This window comes from Penicillium hispanicum, assembly GCF_028827665.1.
Source record: "Penicillium hispanicum strain IBT 35686 chromosome Unknown utg000004l_segment0_segment0, whole genome shotgun sequence".
Classification (NCBI taxonomy): domain Eukaryota; kingdom Fungi; phylum Ascomycota; class Eurotiomycetes; order Eurotiales; family Aspergillaceae; genus Penicillium; species Penicillium hispanicum.
In genome coordinates, this window is record NW_026623196.1 from 3,228,368 (window position 1) to 3,250,536 (window position 22,169).

A 22,169-nucleotide genomic window follows, 5' to 3' on the forward strand; every position below is an offset into this window, starting at 1 on the left:
GCGGGTATAGGAATTCGATACCCTCACAAATAGCCACACCAGAGCTGAGGGTTAGACTGCTATACAGTGGTGCTACAGGTGTCAAAGCTTAGGGGATCATGAAGAGCATACCAAGCTAACTCCACTGGGTATTATGCTGATTATGTGACAGAAAGGAATTGTGCATTGAGCTGAAGATTGGAATTACCATGAAAGCATCTCACGGAAGATTGAGATATTACGTCCCCATGACGACCTTTGGAGCTTGTTAAGATGCAGTGCCAATTTATGTTGTAGCGTATCTTACAATGTGCACTTCTACCACAACCTGATAATCGCCCTCGGATGCTAGAATAAACTCAAAGCTGGTGGCTCAAGACTTGCAAACTGAAATCATTCCAATCATGACGGGCCAGCAGAGTCCCACTACGCGTCAAGGACCGACTTCTTTGTTTGTATTTTGTGGATGGTACCCCGCGGAGTCAATCTTCGAGTGAGGAAACAACTCGATATTCAGAAACTACTAAAGTACCAGGTGATCTCCCTTCGTGGGTGATGCAAATTCCCAAGTCAGGCCCATAACCGCACCGGTTTGAACGCCTTAAATGTCATAATAGACGAAAACTAGCAGAAAATCATTAGGTGGAGCTCAGGAGTACATTCACAAGTACAAAGTGTCAAGGGCGTTTCGAAGATTGTCCATCCTCGATAGACATAGATAGGAATAACACATCGAAAATGGAAGAAAAAGAGGAAAGAGTCTAGTAGTGCAACAAATTGCTCATGACTGCGATTCCTCATCTGCAACGGCAGCCCGTAGCTCCCAGACCAAATCGTAACATTCAGCGAGCAAAGCGTTGACACTCCCCTGACCCTCGGGGATGTCAGGACCAACATAGAACTTCCCCTCAACCCGCATGTTGTCGATGGAGTTGAGCTACTCTTGTCAGTATACGGCATGAGCAACCAGGAGAGGTTTGGTGGAGAATCAATACCTTCATGCTATAAGGATACAGCTCGCGTGAGTTTGATACCCCTCCGGACTCTTTCACCTCAATTAGGCACCGGCGGAGGGTCTGTAGTTGGTTGTAAACTGGAAGCAGGGCCTCAGATACGGGCTCGGAAGAGATTAGTAGTGCATAAATGTATGCATAGCTGCGCCGAATCAGATACAACAAGGTCTGGAAAACGATATTCAAGTCAGCAGGAGGCTTTTAGGAAGACATTACATAATAACTCATACCCGCTGTGCATGGAGATCAGCTGCTTGCCCTTCGGAATCGACAAAATTTCCGTTCACCCGCGCTTCATCAATTCGATCAAGCTTCCGCTGGTATCCAAATAGGTCTGTTTCTCGCAATGACCAAGCTTGTGTCACAGACAGTCGATCAAGTTGGTTGCGAATCTCTACAAGGCGCTCATACTGTTCCTGGAATCGCTCGATAACTTTGCCCTTGCTGTTTCCGGATTAGCTGCTGCCTTGAAGGGAAGACAGGAAAAAACATACCGTTCCAGAACAATTTCAGTCCATAGCCAGCATCGTTCCATCAAGGACTTCAGATCATCTTGGCCCGCGAGGATTTTGCCGTCGGAATCCACAAAATTGCCGTCTTTCATGTGGCTCTCAATCTTCTTCAGTTGTTCGCGGAGGCTATTCACTTCCGTTGCTGAGAACTAAAATCAAAGCATTCAAGATTAGCATGATTTTGAGAGAGCGCCATCGATGCAGAACCATACCTTTGACCGAGTGTTCACAGCAGAGGTAGATCGTAGAATTGAGACGAGTGTTTCGTGTGTCTGGACCAGCCCAGGGGATAGAACTGCAAGTCCCTTCTGTAACTTCTCTAAGGAGATTTCGCATTGTTTCAATCGGCTTTCGAGAAGCGTAAGTAGAGCAGGGGAATATGTGTTACGTCCTCGATCGAGCGTCTCGCGCAGGGACTCGAGAGTCTTGGTGATCGACTTCAGGTCCTTAGAGCTGTAGAAACCAGCTTCCTCAAGATGGTCGAGCAGGCGCTGAAAGGAATTGTTAGAATACAGAGAATAAACAAATAATTTCCAAAAGATAACGAGAAGCATACCTGGATTGTGGTCGCCAACGAATACCTGGCCGAAGATTTAGCAAAGATAGTGTTTTGCGGGGTAACTAAGGGACGTACACTGCGGGGGCTTCATTGTTCCTACCGACAGTCAGGAAGAGCAAAGAAATTAGCTGGAAGCAGTCATCCAGGACATAGTCGACTTCGAAGGAGTTTAAGTCAGCACATCCTCGCCAGTAGAGCGCAGTCCCTTCTGATACTCACGTCTATTGTGTATCAAGCGGCGGTCCTGGTCTTTGCGGGCAGCATTGAGCTTTTCCACTTCTTGAATCACCTCCTCATACAGTGGGAGAACATCGCGAGACTTGATATATGAGGATTTGTCCTGTTTCAAAAGGAGAAGTGCATCGCGAGTTCGGAGCAGCCGTTCGAGGATAGGTTGCTCCCGCGGATCCAGCGGGACCGGTACGGCAGGGGACTCCATGGCCGAGGCGCGGAGGTAATCAGTCAGGCGAAATGGGATGGAATGAGATCTGAGGCAGTCAAATAGTAGTAGTGGTGTCAGAGAATCAGCCACGGGGAGACAGCAAATAATCTTGCACCCCACACGATGTGATGTCAGTTGGGGATCGATTGATACGGACTGCTGCGATACGGGCCGGCTGATTACTCCGGGATTATGTCATCCACAGATAGTGTGGCCGGATTGGGCTAGCGTATTGGTCACGGGGTCCTGAGAAGAGGGGAATGAGCTAATCCCAATCAGGCCAAGCCCTAAGCGAGGGCTTTTTCCCACACACGCCGGGCGGTTGCCCTGTTCGGATAGGACTTAGATACACTTCCTCTCTTCTCTTCTTTTCCCTATCTTCAACTTCAACCCAGTCCGGTCAACACCCCCCGTCGACAACATGTCTACCGCTGAGCTCGCCTGCTCTTACGCCGCTCTCATCCTTGCCGATGATGGCATTGAGATCTCCGTATGTATCCCTCAACCTCCTCGTTGAAGCTTTGGGAAAGATTGAAAATGCTACAACGGACGTGCGCGCCAAGTTCTCGGCTGGGTATATGCATTTTATGGGTGGCAATATTGGGAGATGTCTGGATCATAATGGTGACAGCAGCTAATCTCGAGATTTGTTTTACAGGCCGACAAGATCCAGACTCTCCTGAGTGCCGCCAAGGTCCAGGAGGTTGAGCCCATCTGGTCCTCGATCTTCGCCAAGGTAAATATCTGAACCTACCTTACCTACCTTTCAAATCGCTCCGGAAGTTGCTCTTCCTGCGACACTCGAAACCCACCGATACGCAACATCTTGAAATCCAGGGACTTACGCAACTTCTCCAATCCACAGGCTCTTGAGGGCAAGGACATCAAGGAGCTCCTGACCAACGTTGGCTCCGCTGGCCCCGCCGCCGCCGCCCCTGCTGGCGGTGCTGCTGCTGCCCCCGCTGAGGCCGCTCCCGAGGAGAAGAAGGAGGAGGGTAAGTTTGCCTCAATCGAACCCATTTACAATCCACTTGGTACTAACCCCAGCTACAGAGAAGGAGGAGTCCGACGAGGACATGGGCTTCGGTCTGTTCGACTAAGCGCCTTCACAGTCCCAAATTTGAAGTCGTTTCCTTTTTGCTCTTTCCCTCACCTCTTATCCCGCTGCCGCCTTGCGGCTCCCTCGACGATTCTCTCTTGTACTCGATACTCCACGACCCCTGCTACGAAGATCTAGATCACGGGGAAGAAAAAAAAGAAAATAGCAAAAGATTCAAACGGACAAGGACATTCAATGGAGACTGGGTGCTCAGTGTGCCTTCGCCTCGCAGAAGGACGGGGGTAGACTCAATCGGAGGCCGCTGCGATTCCGAAGTATTGTTGCTTCCAGGATTATAGGGGAATTGAAGAAAGACGTTTGGCACAATACTTTTCCCTTTGATTCACGACTATGGCATATGTCGAGCCTAGAAGGTAGACGTATGACATTGTCACCGGTTCCTGTTCACGTGTGAGCGGGCTTCACTTTGGCTCCTATATGTAGTGGCCCACATTTCCCATGCTTCTGCGATCCTTTGAATGCTGTCTTTCGATTACTAGGGTATCTCCGTAGCTTTCCATGTAACCTACTCTCGCAGTGAATATTGGATCCTGCTGGTATTGCTACATTAAGCTGATTAAACGCAAGACAGTTAACTGCAATCTATACACAGACCGAGAGATGAAACGCCATGCTCATTCTCAGTGTTCAATCAGCTCCACCCACTTCATAATACACGCGATTTGATTGACAATTGACCACTTGAACACAAACAACAATGACGGCAATAAAATAGAGATAAGGTAGCCAAATGAATCATGATACTACCGAAGCACGAGGGTCCTCCACGGCATAAATGCGAAATTGAATGAAGATGGTGATATCTTCTGCCATAGTTCCCAGTGACCCAATCAGCCAGGGAAGATTGGTGATAATATAGTCCCGCTCTGTGGAGTGAACCAAGATCTGTGGTGAACAGTTAGTTTGAGCCTGGTATAAACAACCAGCTAGACCATAACGTACCCCGGCACCGTATGTCAAATTTCCCAAAAGGGACAGGATGAAGAACAAAAGTGACAAGCCTAAACGTCAAATTAGCATAAGGGTCTCCAGCGTCATGCGTACAGATAGACAATAATTCACCTTCGCAAGACTTGTCGGCATAGTTTTTATAGATCTGAGGAAGTCGCGCACTGTCACTGGGTCAGAAGTTGTCCATAAACCACAATTGTGACGGAAACACTTACCCCAGGTAGCACACAGCACTGAAATAGCCCAGAACTTGTCCACCAGTGGCCATGTCCGGGGCCTTGGGAATATCTTGTGGTGCCGGTTCCCACATGCCGGTCTGCCAGGCCATCGTCCAGCCAGCCATTCCAACAACGAAGATTCCGAGAACGCTGACGAAGTTTTTGATCCACGCCTTCCGCCCATACTCATTCTCTTCCACAATCTTTGCCAACGGGTCTTCCACTTGGCTCTCGCGCCGACCGGCAGGCTGGTAGCCGCGCAACGACTCAGATGATCTGCGGCGCGACTGACCGGGTGGAATTGAGTCGCTGAACCGGCGACCGAGAAGTGGGGTAGTGGGATCAGGAGTCTCGGTTGAGGAGCGACGGCGCTGGTGGAGAGTATCGCGGCGCGCGTTGCGCGCCTTGTAGTAAAGACATTGGGTGATGAGGACGCCATCTGCGATACAGAAATAGACGGCGATGGCGATAATAACGGGGACTAAACCTGCCAGGAAACCGCCCACAAGGTTGCTCACGTCGCCGACGAACCATACAAAGACGAAGAGGAGGGAAATGGCCTCGGCATTGCCGTTGCGATAGTTCTCGATAAGCTGGGGAACCTGCAGGGGAAGTCAGAGTGTTCTCCTCTTCTGCTTTCTCATGTTCGCTTCGTTCCTGGGAAAATGCCTTGCGCTTGGCTACGATAACCCCACAATTGCGACCTGGCAGAGTGGTGTTGGACATACCAGTAAGAAAATCCAGCAGGTCATGGACACTGAGCCCAGGAGCCCGGATGCCGCCTCGCGAGCTGTGAGAGGCAAAGTGGTCTCTGATCCCATGCTGCTAACGGTCTGCGACAGCGTCATTGTCTGCAAAGCACTAGAGCAGATTCTGCGTGGTCGATTAAGATTGAGTGCAGGTGGAAATGATAAAATTGCAAAAGTGACTGCGCCTTGCTGTAACACAATCGAAGTCGGTCACCCCTGGGACGACTTCAACAGTGACAGACTCGAGCGAAGGTTCATAGGGAAGAATGGCGAAGAGAGTGGGTGACAATAATGGCCCCCAGATAAGAAAAACCAACCAACTGATCTGCGGAGTTGTATCAGTGCACGCGCGCATCCGAAACAAATGATGACTCAGCCTGTCAATGACGCAGGCGCGCGGATACCCGCGCTGTGCATGCATAACTCTTATGTGGTGATAGCTTTTAAGCGGTTGAGATCAAAATAGACCAGGTTCTATGTGCCTATAGGTGGCATCTGAAGTGGTATTTGAATCTATATTGTCCGCCCACTCCCTCGATTCCGCATGGGTACGTCTAGTAGAGGTCAGTCACTCATCAAAGCCCTCTAAATATAACCTGCACATCGAGGGTCCTTCTTAGATTGCCTAGGTAAAATTGAGGACAGGGAATTTTTTTTTTTTGACTCCGCACCCATAAATCTGTATCCAACGCCTTCGTATTCCAAGGGAGTGATATCGCTCCAATGGAGTATCTAAGTACTCATTGGAAAAGCCCTTCGGGATTAAGGTTATGTCCACAACCATGGAAATCTAGCCAGTAAGCTGCACTCAAACATTTCATTATTGGGGTATAGCAATATTTCAAGGGATTCAGTTCGGTCAATAACGACTTAGCCGTCACGAACTGCGTAGTATCTATCCAGTCAAGTAAAGCAATCAAAAGGTACATCACTCGTCCGAAGTCAGCTATCTATCACCACACACAGTCCTACTTTTTGTCTTGCTGCGCGGTGCGAAAAGTGAGTAAAAGACTGATAAACTGATGAACGCGAAATTGGCGGGAGCGCGACTCAGACAGCGATCGCGTCACCACTACGCTACGAATATGTAGGATCTCACTATATAATATGCTGTAGGCGATGTCAGATTTTGATTATGTTTGGATGATTGGTTTCCCACATGTAACTCAACTCTATTTTTTTTGTCAGAGGAGTTGACTTGGTTAGTGTGAATAGGCTAATAAACGACAGTGACTCATTCCGAACCGCCATTGTTCGATTGCGCATCATCCAGCATCATCTCTAGCTCGTCTTCGAGCATGGTAACTGCAAACTCCCCAATAACCTCTTGAATAGGCCCATGCAGCAAACGCTGTCGAGACGCGTCTGGTTGTATTTCCAGCAGGGCCTCTAGGTAATCTGTCAGTGAAGCAAAGTCCACCACGTCGCCCCAATTACCTCGATCAACCCCGTGTTGATGCAGGAAAATCTGCAATGACTCTAAGCCATCATGCAAAAGCCACTGCTCGAGAACTTGCTGGTCTCCAGCAAGTGCCCGAGCCCGGCTGCCAGGTGCAGCATCGTTCTGCCCATCTTCATCTTCATCTTCATCTGCCCCGGCACCGTCTCTTTGAAAACCCGGAAAGTGAAGAGCTCCGTTGTTCATCTGGTCCAGAAGATCGCGAAGCCATTGCGGCCGTCCACCTTCTGGAATCCGGGAGATGTAGGATGGGGTAGGATCAGACTGTTGACGGAATGCTTCAGACTCGTAGGGAGGAAGAGGATCTGAGGCGGAAAGTCGACCAGACACAAAGTGATTAGGGAGATGCGTTGTCACACGAGGAATATCAGAGAGGACGACATGGCGAGCGATATCCAAAGTAATTTTCGGTGGCTCGATAGGCTCTGCTTTCCCGGATATGGTATCGGCAACTTCCATAATAAGAGAGACAGCTTCAGGGGTATTCCAAAGATCCTTCGCACGAGCGATGTAGAGTTCAGTAAGGAGCTCATGAGACCCAGCTGGGGGCATTTTGCCCCAGATGTGCTTGGGGATGTGTTGGAGATCTAGCTCTTGCGCCAGTCTGTTGAACACCCAAGGGTAGCGAGCCATGGCATGATGAAGCTGTCGCCGGCAATCCTGGGGCTTGTTCAAACGCAGATAAGCCATCGCCAGCGAGCATTGAATATTGGGAAGCTCGGCCCAGTCGCGGCTGAACTGTGTCTGGGTGCACAGTTCCACGAAGTGCGCGTACTCTCTACCACGAAGAGCGAGATGGTCGATGAGAAACCGCATGCAGTAAGGATCGGAGTCGTTCAACCCGAGCAAGAGTTTCGCCCATTCATAAGCAGTTCTCCACGTTCCCTTCATCCCCAGATTGGCAATGTACCTCCAGCCCACAAGCCACAACTCCCGATTCGCCATGTGCAAGAAGTCAAGTCTGGCCTGGCCCACCTTTAGCAGGTTGTTGAACGAAGAGTGAGCTGAGCGCCCAATGTTGAAGAGAGCTCTCTCCAGGAGATCCGCCGAGACTGCATGATCACCTTGGTGTTTGGCAATCTCGGAGACCTGGAGGAGCGTAGATATGTGATAAGGATTGTACTGTAGATGATGGATCAATCTTTGCGGGTCCATGGACTCGACGCAAAGTTCGAACTGTCGCTGCACATCCTGATAGGCCGCATTGTGCACAATGCGGTAGAGTGTATCGCCCAAAGAATGCTTCTCAACAATCTCCATCCCAAGTCCTCCACTTGGAGCTCGTGGCCACTCGTCTTTTCCTTGCATGAGAGCGTTGCGCCGCAGTGTAATACCTGCCAGACTCTGGCCCCTGCTTGCAGGACTATATCTACCTGTAAGGGCACGGCCGAGGTCAACCATTTCCTGATTGCGATCCCGTCGGCGGCCGGTTCCTGCATCGGCCGGTTCGTCGAAGTTTTCCAGTACCACGTTTCCAAACAACCTGCGCATCTCATTCGTGGCATTAAGGTATTTGGGTTCGATTGACAATAGTTCATCGGTAGTCTTAGGAAATGAGGTATCCGAGCTGACTTTTGTTGTAGCAGATAGGTTGACACTCGCTGGGGCGTGACCATCGGTGGCCAAGTCTTTCAGCGCTCGGTCGATCTCGTCGAGTTCTGCTTCCTCAGAATTCTCTTGGGTCTGCCTAGGCGAATTGGATGATTTTCCCTTCCCCTTCTTCTTTTTCTTCTTCTTGCCAGCACTCTTAGGCTTTATCGGCTCGGGCTCGGGCTCTGAAACTTGGGTTATGGGCTGCCGAGCGTCCTCCTCTGGCTCAAAATCTTCGTCATTTTCGCCGTCATCGTCACCATTGCCAACGTTCAAGAGATCGAACGCGTTGAATTTCGGCTTCGCGGGAAGTGGGGGCTCGTCGTCGCTTGACTCATGATCCGAGCCCTGCTGCAGCTCTTGCTCACGGAGTTTCTGAAGCTTGCGAATTGCACGGGAAGACATATTGAAATCTTATCCAACAGCGCCGCGAGCGACGGGGGATAGCTGGTCGGTAGCAACGAAAGCAGCGACACGACGACTAGATTTAATAACTAGATTCTCTCTTCCGCGGGGAATGACGCCACGGCTTAATACGGCCTAGCGTGCAAGCGGGTGAATGATATCCACGTGATCCCTAATTGTCAACTGCGCATCCCTCACCTTCTTCTTTCCTCCATTCATACCCTCACGAGTCGCCTTGCAAGGCAGCTCAAAAAGACCAGTCCAGCCTTGCTGGAAAAATTTGCTTGGTTTCGATACCCAACCGAACCAATGCGTCGGGTGGCTCTCCAGGCGTTCCGTACTGCTAGGCGTACACCAGTATGGAAAGTGGCCGGTAAACGGCCGTGCTCGCTCGCCTTCTCCCACAACCAGGTACGAAGCCTACGGCAATATTCTGGAGGCAGACGCCAGTTTTTGGTTCCACCAGCTCTGCAATCCTCAATGTATCTCCGTCACTTCTCACTCGCCGTTATTTCGACCGTGGTCGCCTCTGGGGCATGGTATGCGTATCAAGGCGACGGCAGTGCTCAGTCGTTGGCAACACAGGTTCGAGGATTCGCCTCCAGTGCAATCGCATCTGCCCACGCCGAAGACCCATCCGAACCCGCGCGCCGAGCTCTGTTGGTGAGCAACGACCAGTTCTACACCGCGACGCTTTCCGGAGACCAACCTTTGTCGAAAACGACCGATGATTCGGACCGACGCGTCCTTAACATGTTGACGCCCGAACAAGCTACCGAGAAGCTTCGGAAAAACGAAGAGTCATACCTGGTGAATCGGGGCAAGGGGGTTGTTCGCTATGATATCGTGCAGGTTCCGAGCAATTCGCCCATTGAGGATGATCATGCCGAGATGGTCGTTGAGGTACCATCATCAGTTGCAGCCAACAAGAACGGAGAGCCGAGTAGTGACTGGTCATTCTGGGCCGTGTTTGACGGCCATTCGTGAGTGGTGTCAAGACCATCCATGGCTTGAAGCTAAGCTAACCGCTCAATAGGGGCTGGACTACATCAGCCAAGCTGCGTAATGTGCTCATTTCATACGTTGCGCGGGAGCTCAATGCGACTTACAAGGCTGCTGCGACGGATCCCTCGGTTCTGGTTCCGTCCTCCGTGGCCGTGGATGCTGCCATTAAGCAGGGTTTCGTCCGCCTCGATCATGATATCGTGAACGAGAGCGTAGACAAGGTTCTCAAGTCTAATTCCCGCAATTTGGCTGCTGAACTTCTCGCTCCTGCTCTCTCTGGGTCTTGTGCCCTTCTCAGCTTTTACGACTCGCAGTCCAAGGATCTCAAGGTCGCGGTTGCAGGTGACTCCCGTGCCGTGCTCGGTCGTCGAGGGCCCAGTGGTAAATGGACTGCCACAGCGCTCTCGGAGGATCAGACCGGTGGCACCCCATCCGAAGTGAAGCGTTTGCGTGAAGAGCATCCAGGAGAGCCATACGTTACCCGCAATGGCCGGATATTGGGCCAGCTAGAGCCTAGCCGTTCCTTCGGCGATGCATTTTACAAGTGGAGCAGGGACGTCCAAGATAAAATCAAGAAGCAATTCTTTGGCCGCACTCCCCATCCGCTTTTGAAGACACCTCCTTATGTCACGGCCGAGCCTATCATCACTACCACTAAAATTGACCCATCCCAAGGCGACTTTGTCGTCATGGCTACCGATGGCCTGTGGGAGATGTTGAGCAATGAGGAGGTAGTTGGCCTAGTGGGCCAATGGCTCGAGCAGCAACAGTCTGGGGCTAGTACCAATAAGGCCTGGCTGCAGAGCTGGTTTGGATTCGACAGTCAGAAGAAACTCCCTGTGGAGGAGGCAAACGATGCTTCTGCCGAGGGCCAACGTCGCCCCATTCGCCAGCAGCAGTATGATATATCCGGTGCAGCAAGCCGCTTTGTTGTGGAGGACAAGAATGCTGCCACACATCTTGTGCGAAATGCCATGGGCGGCAAGGATAAAGACATGCTGTGTGCCTTGTTGACATTGCCCAGCCCATATTCTCGCCGGTACCGGTATGCCATAGCCATCCCCTCTGCCGTATTATTCCTTCTAATTGCTAACGTGTCTTCCTTTTAGTGACGATGTCACCGTTGAAGTCATCTTCTTCGGTCAGGGACCCGACTCGCGCACCGTCGAGCTCAACAAGGAGGCCAGTGCCGCGGAAGAGAACCCCAAGGCTAAGCTTTGAAGTATATTTGCTTTATGTTCTTTCATGGTGGCCTGCATTCTGGTTACTCTCTCAATGATGATAGTAACCAGGGTCGAAAATCCTCACAGGAGCCTTGGACGCGATCTCATTGTCTCGTGGTGACTCAGGCTACTCACCGACGGTAACTGACCACCAAACCTCTTTGGTCGTTGCCTCCCTCGACATTGTGACATGTGCGTGGGGCTACTGGGGAAGGCTTTTTTCGTCATTTAATTTTTGATATCCTCAAATCGTACAAAGCAACGCCATCTAATCCCATTGCATGGGAGCAAAAACCGCATTACGAACTATGTAATTCAACCTAGGGGCTTAAGGTCTATTTCGTATAGGGGTTTGTTGAGGTGGGAGGAACATATCTGGGCAGACGAACTGACAAGGAATGAACACCAAAGCTCAAGGATTGTGAGTGCACAAGCAACAGGAAAGGCAAACGCCCATCTCTCGATGTTATTGACTTTTCCTTTGATTCTAAGAGGAAATTGCATCGAAGAACTTCAACGTCATCTCTAAATAAGCACTAGTTAATTAGCGATTATTTTTCAAGCCGAATTAGGTAGCTGTATTTCAGTCCCAGCCGCGAGCTAAGGACCAAGTCCACGGATCCCTGGTTAGCCACAATGCAATTTTTCGACTGGTTGGATGTGTCTAACTCTGCCCATTCTATTTGATATTATACATATGCAACGTAATATATACACCAACAATAATAGCTCGGTTTATTCACAGGTCACCCATTGCCGCCTTCAGCTAAATTGTATCATAGCACTCTCCAGATAACGTATCTGGTAGTCATCCTGGAGTCCGAAGGTTGGCATGTCGTGTGGCCGAATTACAGATTGGCTACCAGTGTGATCTGTCTAGCCATAAGGAGTTTCTTCGGGCAGTTGGCGGGGGCCTCTTCGAAGACTGATGCTTCGAGGGCAATTTCGCACTTGCAGCATCGTCAAGCACAGGATCCAACAAATATCTCGCAATGTATGATGGATAGACAGGGAGGAATTGGGCCAAAAAGGGGAAGTGGTGAACGCAAGCATTGCGTCTAGTCACCATACCCCACGATCAAAGCCTCGCGCACACTTTCAACGCAACTTGAGCTTGAAAGGGTCGCCGGTGCCCTTGTAGCCCACGTATCTGGGCGTGTAAAGCGGAGGCGGCTCCGACTTGAACAAATATTTGTTCAAGAACCAAGTCTGCAGCGTGGCAACATTGGTGCTGGTAATCCAGTAGATCATAAGCGCAACTGGCATTTCATACGCGACGCCCGAGAGCCCGACATTAAGTGCCAAGAGCTGGACAAACACACGCAGACCTCTGAAAACGGTTTGCTGGTACATCTGTAGATCGGGCAGGTCGGATATTTCCCCAAAGGTTTTCATGTTCCAACCAGTGCGGATATTCAGCAAGATCGAAGCGGTCAGAAGACATGGCAAGACGGAGGTCGGGTCTCCGGCGAGTAGATCTGGGAACCAGAGACTGCCTTCATTTGCTAGGCTGGGTTCGGGGGTTAGGTGAAGAGACTCGAGATGGGCGGTGACATCCTTTTCCGGTTCGATCCAGGATAGAATCCACGGCATAATGCCATTTTTGCTCCCACACATCCCACGGAGACTCTCCATGATTGAGATCCATACCGGTATCTGGACGAAGTTGACAAGTTGGTATCCCGGAATGATCTTCCATTTGGAGCGTAGGAGAGAAGCCCGTTGGTTGACTACGTTTTGCACTCGATCTTTGGTCCAACCATTGGCCTTTCCCCTGGTATGATATAGACGCTGAGTAGCTAGGATTAACGGGGAAATATCCGCTTCGCGTCGCGCGTTGGTTCGTGTGAAGATTTGCAATGGCAGCGCAATGCCGGTGCGGACCAGCAAAGCTGTGAGGGGAATGGAAGCGACCCAGGGAAGACCGGTGGAATTGTGAATCCCATGGATGAGGTTGGTAGAGGCGTCCAATGCTTCATTGATGAGCCGGGTTGGTCTGGTCGGGTGGAAGTATCGAGTTTGCGAGCGGGCTGCCAGCGGCACGACAGTTCGAGGCGCACGCAATGCCTGCGTCCGACGAAAAGAATTCATTGCTGGCAGCGACATGGCCGGCTGCAGGTGGGAAATTCGAGGAGCCCAACGGGCGAACGCCTTGAGTCGGATAGACCGCTCCGAGCAGAAACAATCCGGGGAACCCAGGCGCCCATCATGTGACACGCGTATGTAAGTTACGCTCCGGCAACACGTCAACTGATGCGCGCTGTTGATGTTGATCCTCTTTCTCTTCAACCCTTGGGTCATTCTGCTATGCGCGGACCCTAGAGATTACCAGCGACCATGGCTTACCTGTCCAACGCCATCCTGGCCCTCGTCGTCGTCGCCACGACCGTCGTCATCCTCCCGCAGGTCATCGGGATTCTACTCGGCGTGGTCTTTCGCGGTGTGGGCTGGCTGATCCGCCGACGAACACGGTCTCGCCGTGAATACGTGATCGCGCGGGCGCGGTCTGAGGAAGAGGAATGTCGGGCACCTCGTGCGAAGAATTCTACACACTCGCTTGCTCGGAGCCAAGCTGAAGACGAAGACTGGGAGAAAGTTGATAGCTCTGGTGGGGCAAAGACTGCTAGTAGCAGTGACAGTGGCGCAGAGAGTCCCAAGACCGATGAGTGGGACGGAATTGTTGGATTCTTCCATCCTTTTTGGTACGACTGGCCATACACGCTATCCCTTCTTTAGAGTGACCGTTACTGACGAGACCTTTAATAGTAATGCCGGTGGCGGTGGAGAACGAGTGCTCTGGGAAGCAGTGCGTGCCACACAGAAGCGCTGGCCCAAAGCGATCTGCGCCGTTTATACTGGAGACCATGAGGTCAACAAGACCGCCATGTTGGAGCGGGTGGAAAACCGTTTCAACATTCATTTGCATGCCCCGGGGATTGTCCTGCTCTATTTGACAACGCGCAAGTACGTTGTCAGCAGCTCGTACCGATACATGACGCTTTTGGGCCAGTCGCTAGGCTCTCTGGTTGTTGCTTATGACGCCTTTACCCTACTTGTCCCGGATGTGTTCATTGACACCATGGGCTACGCCTTTACTTTGGCGTTTTGCAAGTGGCTCTTCCCTACGGTGCCCACGGGTGCCTATGTCCATTACCCGACCATTTCCACGGATATGCTCGCCTCTCTCGACGACCAGAGCGGGGTACAGGGTATCAACTCAGGTGCTGGCAAAGGCCTGAAGGGCACCGTGAAGCGGCGCTACTGGCAGCTGTTCGCCAAACTATACGGCTGGGTTGGACGCCATGTAGACGTGGTCATGTGCAACTCATCCTGGACAGCAGCGCACATCCGCACTCTCTGGGGCAATGGCAAGGGCAGCATCAATGGCGAAGGCACCGCCTCTTCGCCTGCTGTCGTCTTCCCGCCCACAGCCGTCTCCGAGCTGGAATCAAGTATCACCGTCGACGCCGAGAGCGAGCGAACCCGCCAACCGGTCCTGCTCTACATCGCGCAGTTCCGACCCGAGAAGAACCACCCACTCGTCCTGCGCTCGTTCGCGCGCTTTCTCCAGGAACACACGCGCAACCCGGCCACCGCAGATCAACCCTCGCCGCGGCTCGTACTGATTGGCTCCGTGCGCCACTCCAGCCCCGACGAAACCCACATCTACAACCTGCGTCTGCTGGCCCACGAGCTCCGCATCCGCGACCACACCACCTTCCTCTGCGACGCGAGCTGGCCCACCGTCCTCTCGCACCTGGGCACTGCCGCCGTCGGCGTGAACGCGATGTGGAACGAGCACTTCGGCATCTGCGTTGTCGAGTACCAGGCCGCCGGTCTGATTTGCGTGACGCACGACTCGGGCGGGCCGCGCGAGGATATCGTCGTCGATCTCGGCGATGGGGCGACGGGGTTCCGCGCCGAGACGGAGGAACAGTTCGCCGCCGCGTTTGAGGCCGCGCTTGCGCTGCCACAGGCGGAGAAGGTCGCGATGCGGCAGCGGGCGAGACGCTCCGCGCTGAGATTTACCGAAGAGGAGTTTGCGTGCAAGTGGCTGGGCCAGGTGCAGAAGTTGGTTGAGGCGTCGCGGTAGTGCGCCTCGATGATCCCTGCATCTTCATTAGATGAATCCGGACATCCTCTCGTTGGTTGGTTGGTCTGTTTGTAAATACCTATCCGTATCGCCTTTTCGGTGGCTTCATCTGTATCTTGCATGATATACCCTCAAGCACGATCAGAGGTCGAGTCTTTCTGCTACGTAAATCACTTAATGCATATAGCCCTGGTTTCGGCAGCTGCCAGTAATTTCTTTGGAGGGGTGCTCTAAGTCTGATGTTATATGGTGAACGTTCCAGAAAGATAGCTAGGTATGATTGATGAAATATAAATCAATTGCAACGTGCTCAAATAGTCGCGTAGGGTGGTATATAGTACTCCATAGGTAGAGGTACATCCAAAAGAAAATAAGCCCAGAAAAGCCAAAATGAAACAGACGGGTATGATAGAAGGGGCAGGGAATCATCAAATGCATCATGATAGCAGACTCTTTCATGAGACGAGGATGATGAAATGATGAAAGCCAGACAAACAGATGCAAAGAGATGGATGGTCCAAGCCTACGAAGAGGCTGGGAAGAAGTATCCAAGGACAACCACGCAGAGCGAATGCCGGTGTATCATGTTGTCCAACAAAGAAAAACGAAAAACATGACCCCAATGGCTAGCCTTGGTTAAATAAGAAATCCCTTAAATCTCCGACCTTATATCTGAACGCCGAAAACTCTCCTCTATACGGGCGCGAGCCACGAGAGACAGAACGTGGAAACATGTGACGCAAAACCCAAACCGATGCAAGGGAGCCTAGCAAGGCCATTGCTTTTCCTTCTTAAATGCGCAAGAGGGTATAAACGAGTGAAGAGAATCAAGCTTCTGTGTCATCCAGACCACTATCCAGACCACTTTTGGTCCGAATATCCAGGGTCGCCGGGGTTGACGCCGAGCATCTGTCCTGGATTATTCATTCCGTAGATGGCGCCTTGGTTGTTGCCATAGCCACCACTCATCCCCTCGTCTTCGTCAAAGCCAAACTCGCCACCAGAGCTGGCGTCAAAGCTGCTTCGACCACCGATATCGCTGGGGTCATCGCCCGTAGCAGGTATCTGATCCCACTGCAGTGTCTGTAGAGCCGGGTATTGTGCAAGCAGTGCTGCTGGCAAGACAAAGTTGCCTGAAGACTGGCCGTCCATACCCGGAACACCAGGCATGACAAGTGGTTGTGGAACGGGCTGTAGGTGTGCAGATGGTTGATGCTGCTGCTGCTGCTCCAGTAGTACACGCTCGCGTTCCTGCGATTCCTCATCGAGGAGTGGCTTGATACAAACGCGACCCGCTTCGGATCGGAAGTGGCGTCCCAACGCATCTGCACGGGCGAAGCGACGGCCACAACCCCAGTGCCCACCCCTCGATAAGTCGCCTCTACAAACAAACTTCTTTTCGCCGGAATGCAAGCCTTCATGGCGTTTCCGGTCGTGCTGCCGAGCAAAGGCCTTGCCACAGACCGTACATACGAACGGTCGTTCATCAGTGTGAGTTCGAAGATGAGACCGCAAGTTGTATGCACGAGTAAATCGCTTCGGACACAGCGTGCACTGGAAGGTAGCAGGGTGCTTCTGAACCCGCTTCGAATCACCCGGAAGGGCTCCAGGGCGTTGCGGATCAGCTAAATCCAGTATATAGTTACGACTTTCAATCGACGATGTTGAAAGGCGTCGGTTGGACCGTGAAGGAGAAGTGTCACGCGAATTAGGACTGCTACGGGAGTGAGGCGACAAAGAACGAGGCGAATTTGGCGCAAGAGCTTCGAGGCTCGTAGCTGACGTAGCAGGAGATCGTGACCGAGAAGCAGGGTGTGCATAAGGATCAGATTTACTGCGCACACGAGATCCTAGGACTAGTATTAGTAGCCAAGAAAAAAAAAAGATAAAAAGACTGGTGTCACTGGAACTCACTCATTGCAGGAGGACTCAAGGAGTCAAAATCCGCAGCCGGCTTGGATGGCCCGAAACTCGGGTTCCGTGACGGCGGAGCGAATTCCACATTGATTGACGGCGGTGCCATCTGAGATGCTTGTCCAATATCGGCAGTACCGCTGTTTATCCCAGGGTTCATCATATCATCTGCCGTCATTCCGTACATCTCTGTGGGTGCGGCCGGGAACTGAGAATTGACATTGGCCGAAAGATAAGACGCGTTGGGCACCATCTCGGTTGATTGTTGCGGCATCAATTGGGGCGAGATATACGGGCTGTGGAGCGGGCTATATCCCTGCTGCTGCTGTTGCTGCTGCTCCGATATAGTGAACTGTTCAATACCCAATGCATTATCATATAGAGCCGGGTCGTTCTGCGGGGCCAGAGACGGCGATGCATTATTTTCGATCCCGTCGTATTCATGCTGCGAAAGGTAGGGAGAGTGGTTGGCGGATGATACCTCAGACACCTCAGATGGCGCTCTACGGTGACCCTGGAATGCGGCATTGCTCATGACGGACCCCCAGTCGGGATTGGGCTGTGCACTCAGGTAGGCGGCGGTGGCAGGATCCAAGGACGTATGCCGCGAATGTTGAGGCGTGTAGTATGTACCCGGGGTGGAACCAGGCGGGGACATAGGGCCGGGCGACGACTGCTGCTGGTCTTGCGACGACGGGTGCGAGGATGCAGAGGGGTTGGAAATGGGACTGACGAGATCCGCGGGGTTAACACCTTGGTGCATTGACTGTGGGCGCTGGTGCATCTGCGGATCCAGCAGCAGCGACGAGTCATACTCGGACGCGGTAGCGCTGTTGGGACTATGGTTCTGGTAGGCGGAGAAATCCAGATCTGCATTGGTGCTGAGGAAATCACCGGGCTGCAGCGGTCTCAAACCGGACGACCCCTGTTCAAGTTGATTGACCAGGCTGCTCTCGAAAGACTGCGAAATTGGGATGTTGGTGGTGTTGAGCGTTGGTGGGAAGGGCTGATCGGACGGAGGAGCGAGAGTCTGTGTCGGCGGGGCTCCCGCGAGGTAGGCCGTCGAGTAGCCGTAGGAGTCAATGCCCGCGATGGCGGCGTCGGGGTTGGAATTGTCGAAGGAGGGGTTTGTCGCAAATGCAGCAGACATCGAGGGGTCCAGGCCCAACCCAGACGTCGGGTCGTGATATTGTTGGGCGTGGGATGATGGGCTCACGCTGCGATGCTTGATATCCGCGGGGGAGGTGCCCGAGCCCTGGACATGATCGTGGGACGCCATGATGGACCGACGTCAGGAGAGGCACCAGCAACAGGTCGCTCCGTAGTTCGACGGTGAGCGACGGCCGGGATCTGGAGCCGAGGTAAAACCGGTGGGTTGATGTATCCTGGAATGAGTCGGCGTCTCGCGTTTAGCGACGGAAGGGCGGGGAGGAGAGGGAAGGAGGGCGCGATGGCATTCGCGAAGGTGAAGAAGCAGACCAACACGCTCGCAAGGAAGAAAGCAGTGTCAGCAAGACTCGTGCTGCATCGTCCCGAGAATCGAGAATCGAGAATCGAGAATCGAGAATCGAGAATCGAGAATCGAGGACGGAGAAGCAAGAAGGAAAGCGACGAATGGTGATTGCACGTGAGGCGGTCTAGCAGAGCCAAACCGAAAAGTGGGAGTTGCCAATTAGGCCTTAGGGCCGGCAAAGTACCCAGTACGGCGAGCCCTGAGGACTTTGCATTTACTACCAGGACTGCTCTGCTGTCTATGGTCCCGACAGGCCTCGTCTAGGGTTGTGTGTTGGCCCACCGGCACGTTCTGTGATGTGGGGGAGAGGCGTGTCTCACCGTCAGACGCGAGGAACTCTTCCTGCCATGACTGGATTTCCCGCGCGCGATGGATCTCCCCACATCGCTGCGCGATAACAGATCGCCTGCTATTTTTATCCAGTTCCACGACTCGGCAAGGCGGACTCGGCCTTGGAAATAGCGACAGAGACACGCATCTTTTTCACATCAAGGGCTAGGCCGCCAAAATTGATACATCTGCAGCCTGTTCGGGCTTGACACAAGCGTTCGAGAGTGGAGAGTGCTGAAGTCTTAGTTCTGCACAGCCACGCAGCTGAGTTTCATCCCATGGTCCAACGCGATTGGTACGAGTCTATGCCCGATGCAGTATGGCCGCCCATTGGGCTCGGGCTGGGCGAGGGTCCGACCTGCATGGTGCATGGTGACGATGTGGATTACCTGGCAAGGCAGACTTGAAGCTGGGATACCTTCCATCAATCTCGGTCCGCCTTACGAGGCCAATCGGCGAATCGGCGACGAGAATCTGAAGTACATGGTGTCTATCCATCCGGAAATAAACAATGTGTCTGCCTCCGCAACGACTATGTACTGTAGGTACCCAGGGGGGATTGCCGCTCTTGACTCGCCGGCTCAACGCATTCCAGGCTCGAGCTGCCGTTCGACTTGACATCTCACAGCTTCCCCAGCGTACTCAGACTCGCGCGCACCTCATCTGTCTCATAGCTCACCATCAGAACATCCGAGCAGCTGCTGCCCAACCCGCCATTGTCCACCCACGCCGGCTCCCAGTAGTAGATGCCCAACCCACCAGAGATGTCTTCCACCACCGCGGCCAGCTTCTCCAGGAAGGTCTCCTGGCCCGCCACGGAGAAGGGGATGTCCTGGAGATCCGACGGGAACGAGTACTCGGGGTCTGGACACGAGTAGGGCCAGTCCGTCTCGACCACCAGCACGTCCTTCCCATAGTTCGCGTGGAGGTTGGTCAAGCTCGTCCGCAGCGCCGACAGGGTCGCACTCGAGCTATAGTATGGGTAGTAGGAGACGCCGATGTAGTCGAAGTCGGAGGACGCCAGCGCCGAGTCACTCGCCAGCACCTCATTGTAGAAGTACTCCTGCTCGGACCACGACCAGCCGTTGTCCAAGTGGATCATGATCTTCGGCGTGGTGGTCAGATCGGAGTCCTTGACGCCCCAGGCGGCGGAGTGCAACAGACTGGCAATGTTGGCGTAGTTGCTCGTCTCACCCAGGGGCCAGAGCAGCCCGCTTCGGATTTCGTTGCCGATCGACACAATTGCGACATCGAGGCCGTTCGCAGCGAAGGTGTTGCAGACGTTCAGCGTGTAGTTGTACAGTTGCCAAGTGAGCGTGTCGATATCGGTCGTCGACCATCCGGAGGGCGTTGTCTATTCCACCCACGAACATTAGAAAAGCCCGACTATCATCAACTCCCGTCTTCAGCAAACATCAACATACCTGCTCACTCGGGCTGGCCCAAGTATCACTCAAATGCAGGTCCAGATACGTCGTCATACCCTGCGCCTGCACCCTCTTCGCAAGCTCCAGATTATAGTCGAGATCGTACGACCCATCACTCGGGTTCACCCACACGCGCTGACGAACGGAAGTAATCCCGCTATCCGCGAGAATCACCTCCAGCGCCTGGGTCTTCCCATCCGCATTCTTGTACGAAATGCCCTTGTTCTCTTCGACTATCAGCGAGGAGATATCCGCACCGCGAATGGAAAGGGCCGCGTACGCAGGAGCCAGCAGCTGCGAGGCGACCAGAAGTACCGAAGGAAGCATATCGTGTGACGAGAGGAAATGAGAGAAAGGAAAGGAAATCATAGACCTGATGCGGCTTACACTCTGATTCAAGCCCAGATGTCAAGGAGATTTCTCATTGCAAACTGCGGTTCTCCGCATTTCTATATGAACCGTTCTTCGCCTCGGCTCCATCCTTGATGCGGACGGAGGCGACGGGAATCTCTCAATTTACCCGCGGTGCGCCAAGTCTGCCACCAGGATATTTGTGCCCTCGGTCCGTCATTCGCCTAGCAGGGGTCCAGCACGGGATGAGAGGGTGAAACATCCGGAGTGGATTCCTGAACGAGCTACTCCGGTGGAGTCGGCGACCCTATCTGATCCGTGATCCGTGCAGTGTGGAAATGAAGGGTCTAACCTCGGAGAATGAAGGGCTGCGTTGGTAAAGCGGACGGAAGATTATTCTACTGCTTGGCTTTCTCTTTGGACGCCACTGCCGACCCCGGCTTGAAGACTACGACTAGCAGACCAGGGACGGAGGGCTTGCTAGAGATGCGGTTGGTGGAATCAAAAAATAGATTAGCTCTACACAAGGGGCGAGCATTTAATCCAACGTCCGCTAGGGATCGGCATTGAATGGCAACCCCACCGGAGAAAACCCCAGGGAGTATTTCAGTGTTTCATCTAGCGTGCTTTAAATTGACATGGGTATGTCTGAAAAAGTGAAAAAAGTAGACCTACAGCGGGGAGAGTGATGTGATTCGAAGCGGTGTAAATTCCCATTTTCATTCGTCACTTTGTTCTTGCAACAGGCGTCTCCTCGCCTTGACATCATGTATCATGCAAGCATCATTGACAGAAATTCAACAAAGATTGCGGGGCCCCACCCGGCATCATCATTACATACAGATAAAATGTGGAAATAAATAGAGCTCGACAAGACCTGCGCGACCCACGTCAGGCTAAAAACACCAGGTTGAGTACCGCAGATCGGGTGAACCAAACAGCGTCAGAGGCATCGAGGGCGGAGGATGATAAACCATCAAGCCTGCCATGGTCGGCATCGCTGTGGACAGCCAGGAGCAACGAAATCTCACAGCATGGCGGAGGTGGGCACCACCCAGACGAAATGTATATGTACAAGCCATGTAGAATGTATGTCAATAGACTCTAGGAGGCCACGAAGTTCAGAAAAGGGGCGAGAAATGGCCTCGTGGGCGAGCAAGATGATATACAACGACCTCACAGTATACAGGAAGAGTCGAAGTGGAGCGTGGCTGTGACGGAGAAGCTTGTAGACGTGGGGGAAGATGTTTCAGGGAATTTGAGTGATTGATTTGTCGAAGGGCGTACGGGTCAGAGCGTGGATCGGCCGGACGGAA

At 52.7% G+C, this 22,169-nt stretch overlaps 9 protein-coding genes across 9 annotated transcripts; 3 read left to right on the forward strand and 6 right to left on the reverse strand.

The window, feature by feature from the left end:
- Positions 1–760: 760 nt before the first annotated feature.
- On the reverse strand, positions 761–2,502 carry N7459_004993 (uncharacterized protein; the record flags this gene model as incomplete). The annotated part of the gene is made up of 8 exons (XM_056944177.1): positions 761–916; positions 975–1,160; positions 1,223–1,436; positions 1,487–1,653; positions 1,717–1,995; positions 2,061–2,085; positions 2,139–2,220; positions 2,283–2,502. 8 exons carry the CDS (start codon positions 2,500–2,502, stop codon positions 761–763), a joined length of 1,329 nt encoding a protein of 442 aa, XP_056801060.1.
- A 424-nt stretch (positions 2,503–2,926) lies between these two features.
- rpp1 (ribosomal protein P1) lies at positions 2,927–3,605 on the forward strand (the record flags this gene model as incomplete). The annotated part of the gene is made up of 4 exons (XM_056944178.1): positions 2,927–2,995; positions 3,164–3,241; positions 3,371–3,500; positions 3,559–3,605. 4 exons carry the CDS (start codon positions 2,927–2,929, stop codon positions 3,603–3,605), a joined length of 324 nt encoding a protein of 107 aa, XP_056801061.1.
- Positions 3,606–4,360: 755 nt separating this feature from the next.
- N7459_004995 (PQ-loop repeat-containing protein) lies at positions 4,361–5,642 on the reverse strand (the record flags this gene model as incomplete). Its single annotated transcript, XM_056944179.1, has 5 exons — positions 4,361–4,510; positions 4,568–4,626; positions 4,688–4,737; positions 4,792–5,396; positions 5,523–5,642. The coding sequence occupies 5 exons, from the start codon at positions 5,640–5,642 to the stop codon at positions 4,361–4,363; spliced, it is 984 nt and encodes a 327-aa protein (XP_056801062.1).
- Positions 5,643–6,777: 1,135 nt separating this feature from the next.
- Positions 6,778–8,997, reverse strand: N7459_004996 (transcriptional repressor TCF25 family protein; the record flags this gene model as incomplete). The annotated part of the gene is made up of 1 exon (XM_056944180.1): positions 6,778–8,997. One exon carries the CDS (start codon positions 8,995–8,997, stop codon positions 6,778–6,780), a length of 2,220 nt encoding a protein of 739 aa, XP_056801063.1.
- Positions 8,998–9,306: 309 nt separating this feature from the next.
- ptcF (type 2C protein phosphatase ptcF) lies at positions 9,307–11,223 on the forward strand (the record flags this gene model as incomplete). Its single annotated transcript, XM_056944181.1, has 3 exons — positions 9,307–9,980; positions 10,034–11,047; positions 11,112–11,223. 3 exons carry the CDS (start codon positions 9,307–9,309, stop codon positions 11,221–11,223), a joined length of 1,800 nt encoding a protein of 599 aa, XP_056801064.1.
- A 1,100-nt stretch (positions 11,224–12,323) lies between these two features.
- N7459_004998 (putative mitochondrial export translocase Oxa2) lies at positions 12,324–13,316 on the reverse strand (the record flags this gene model as incomplete). Its single annotated transcript, XM_056944182.1, has 1 exon — positions 12,324–13,316. One exon carries the CDS (start codon positions 13,314–13,316, stop codon positions 12,324–12,326), a length of 993 nt encoding a protein of 330 aa, XP_056801065.1.
- Positions 13,317–13,562: 246 nt separating this feature from the next.
- Positions 13,563–15,318, forward strand: N7459_004999 (alpha-1,2-mannosyltransferase ALG11; the record flags this gene model as incomplete). Its single annotated transcript, XM_056944183.1, has 2 exons — positions 13,563–13,927; positions 13,992–15,318. 2 exons carry the CDS (start codon positions 13,563–13,565, stop codon positions 15,316–15,318), a joined length of 1,692 nt encoding a protein of 563 aa, XP_056801066.1.
- An 852-nt stretch (positions 15,319–16,170) lies between these two features.
- Positions 16,171–18,511, reverse strand: crzA (putative C2H2 transcription factor Crz1; the record flags this gene model as incomplete). Its single annotated transcript, XM_056944184.1, has 2 exons — positions 16,171–17,168; positions 17,233–18,511. 2 exons carry the CDS (start codon positions 18,509–18,511, stop codon positions 16,171–16,173), a joined length of 2,277 nt encoding a protein of 758 aa, XP_056801067.1.
- A 1,186-nt stretch (positions 18,512–19,697) lies between these two features.
- N7459_005001 (uncharacterized protein) lies at positions 19,698–20,829 on the reverse strand (the record flags this gene model as incomplete). The annotated part of the gene is made up of 2 exons (XM_056944185.1): positions 19,698–20,429; positions 20,500–20,829. 2 exons carry the CDS (start codon positions 20,827–20,829, stop codon positions 19,698–19,700), a joined length of 1,062 nt encoding a protein of 353 aa, XP_056801068.1.
- Positions 20,830–22,169: the final 1,340 nt, after the last annotated feature.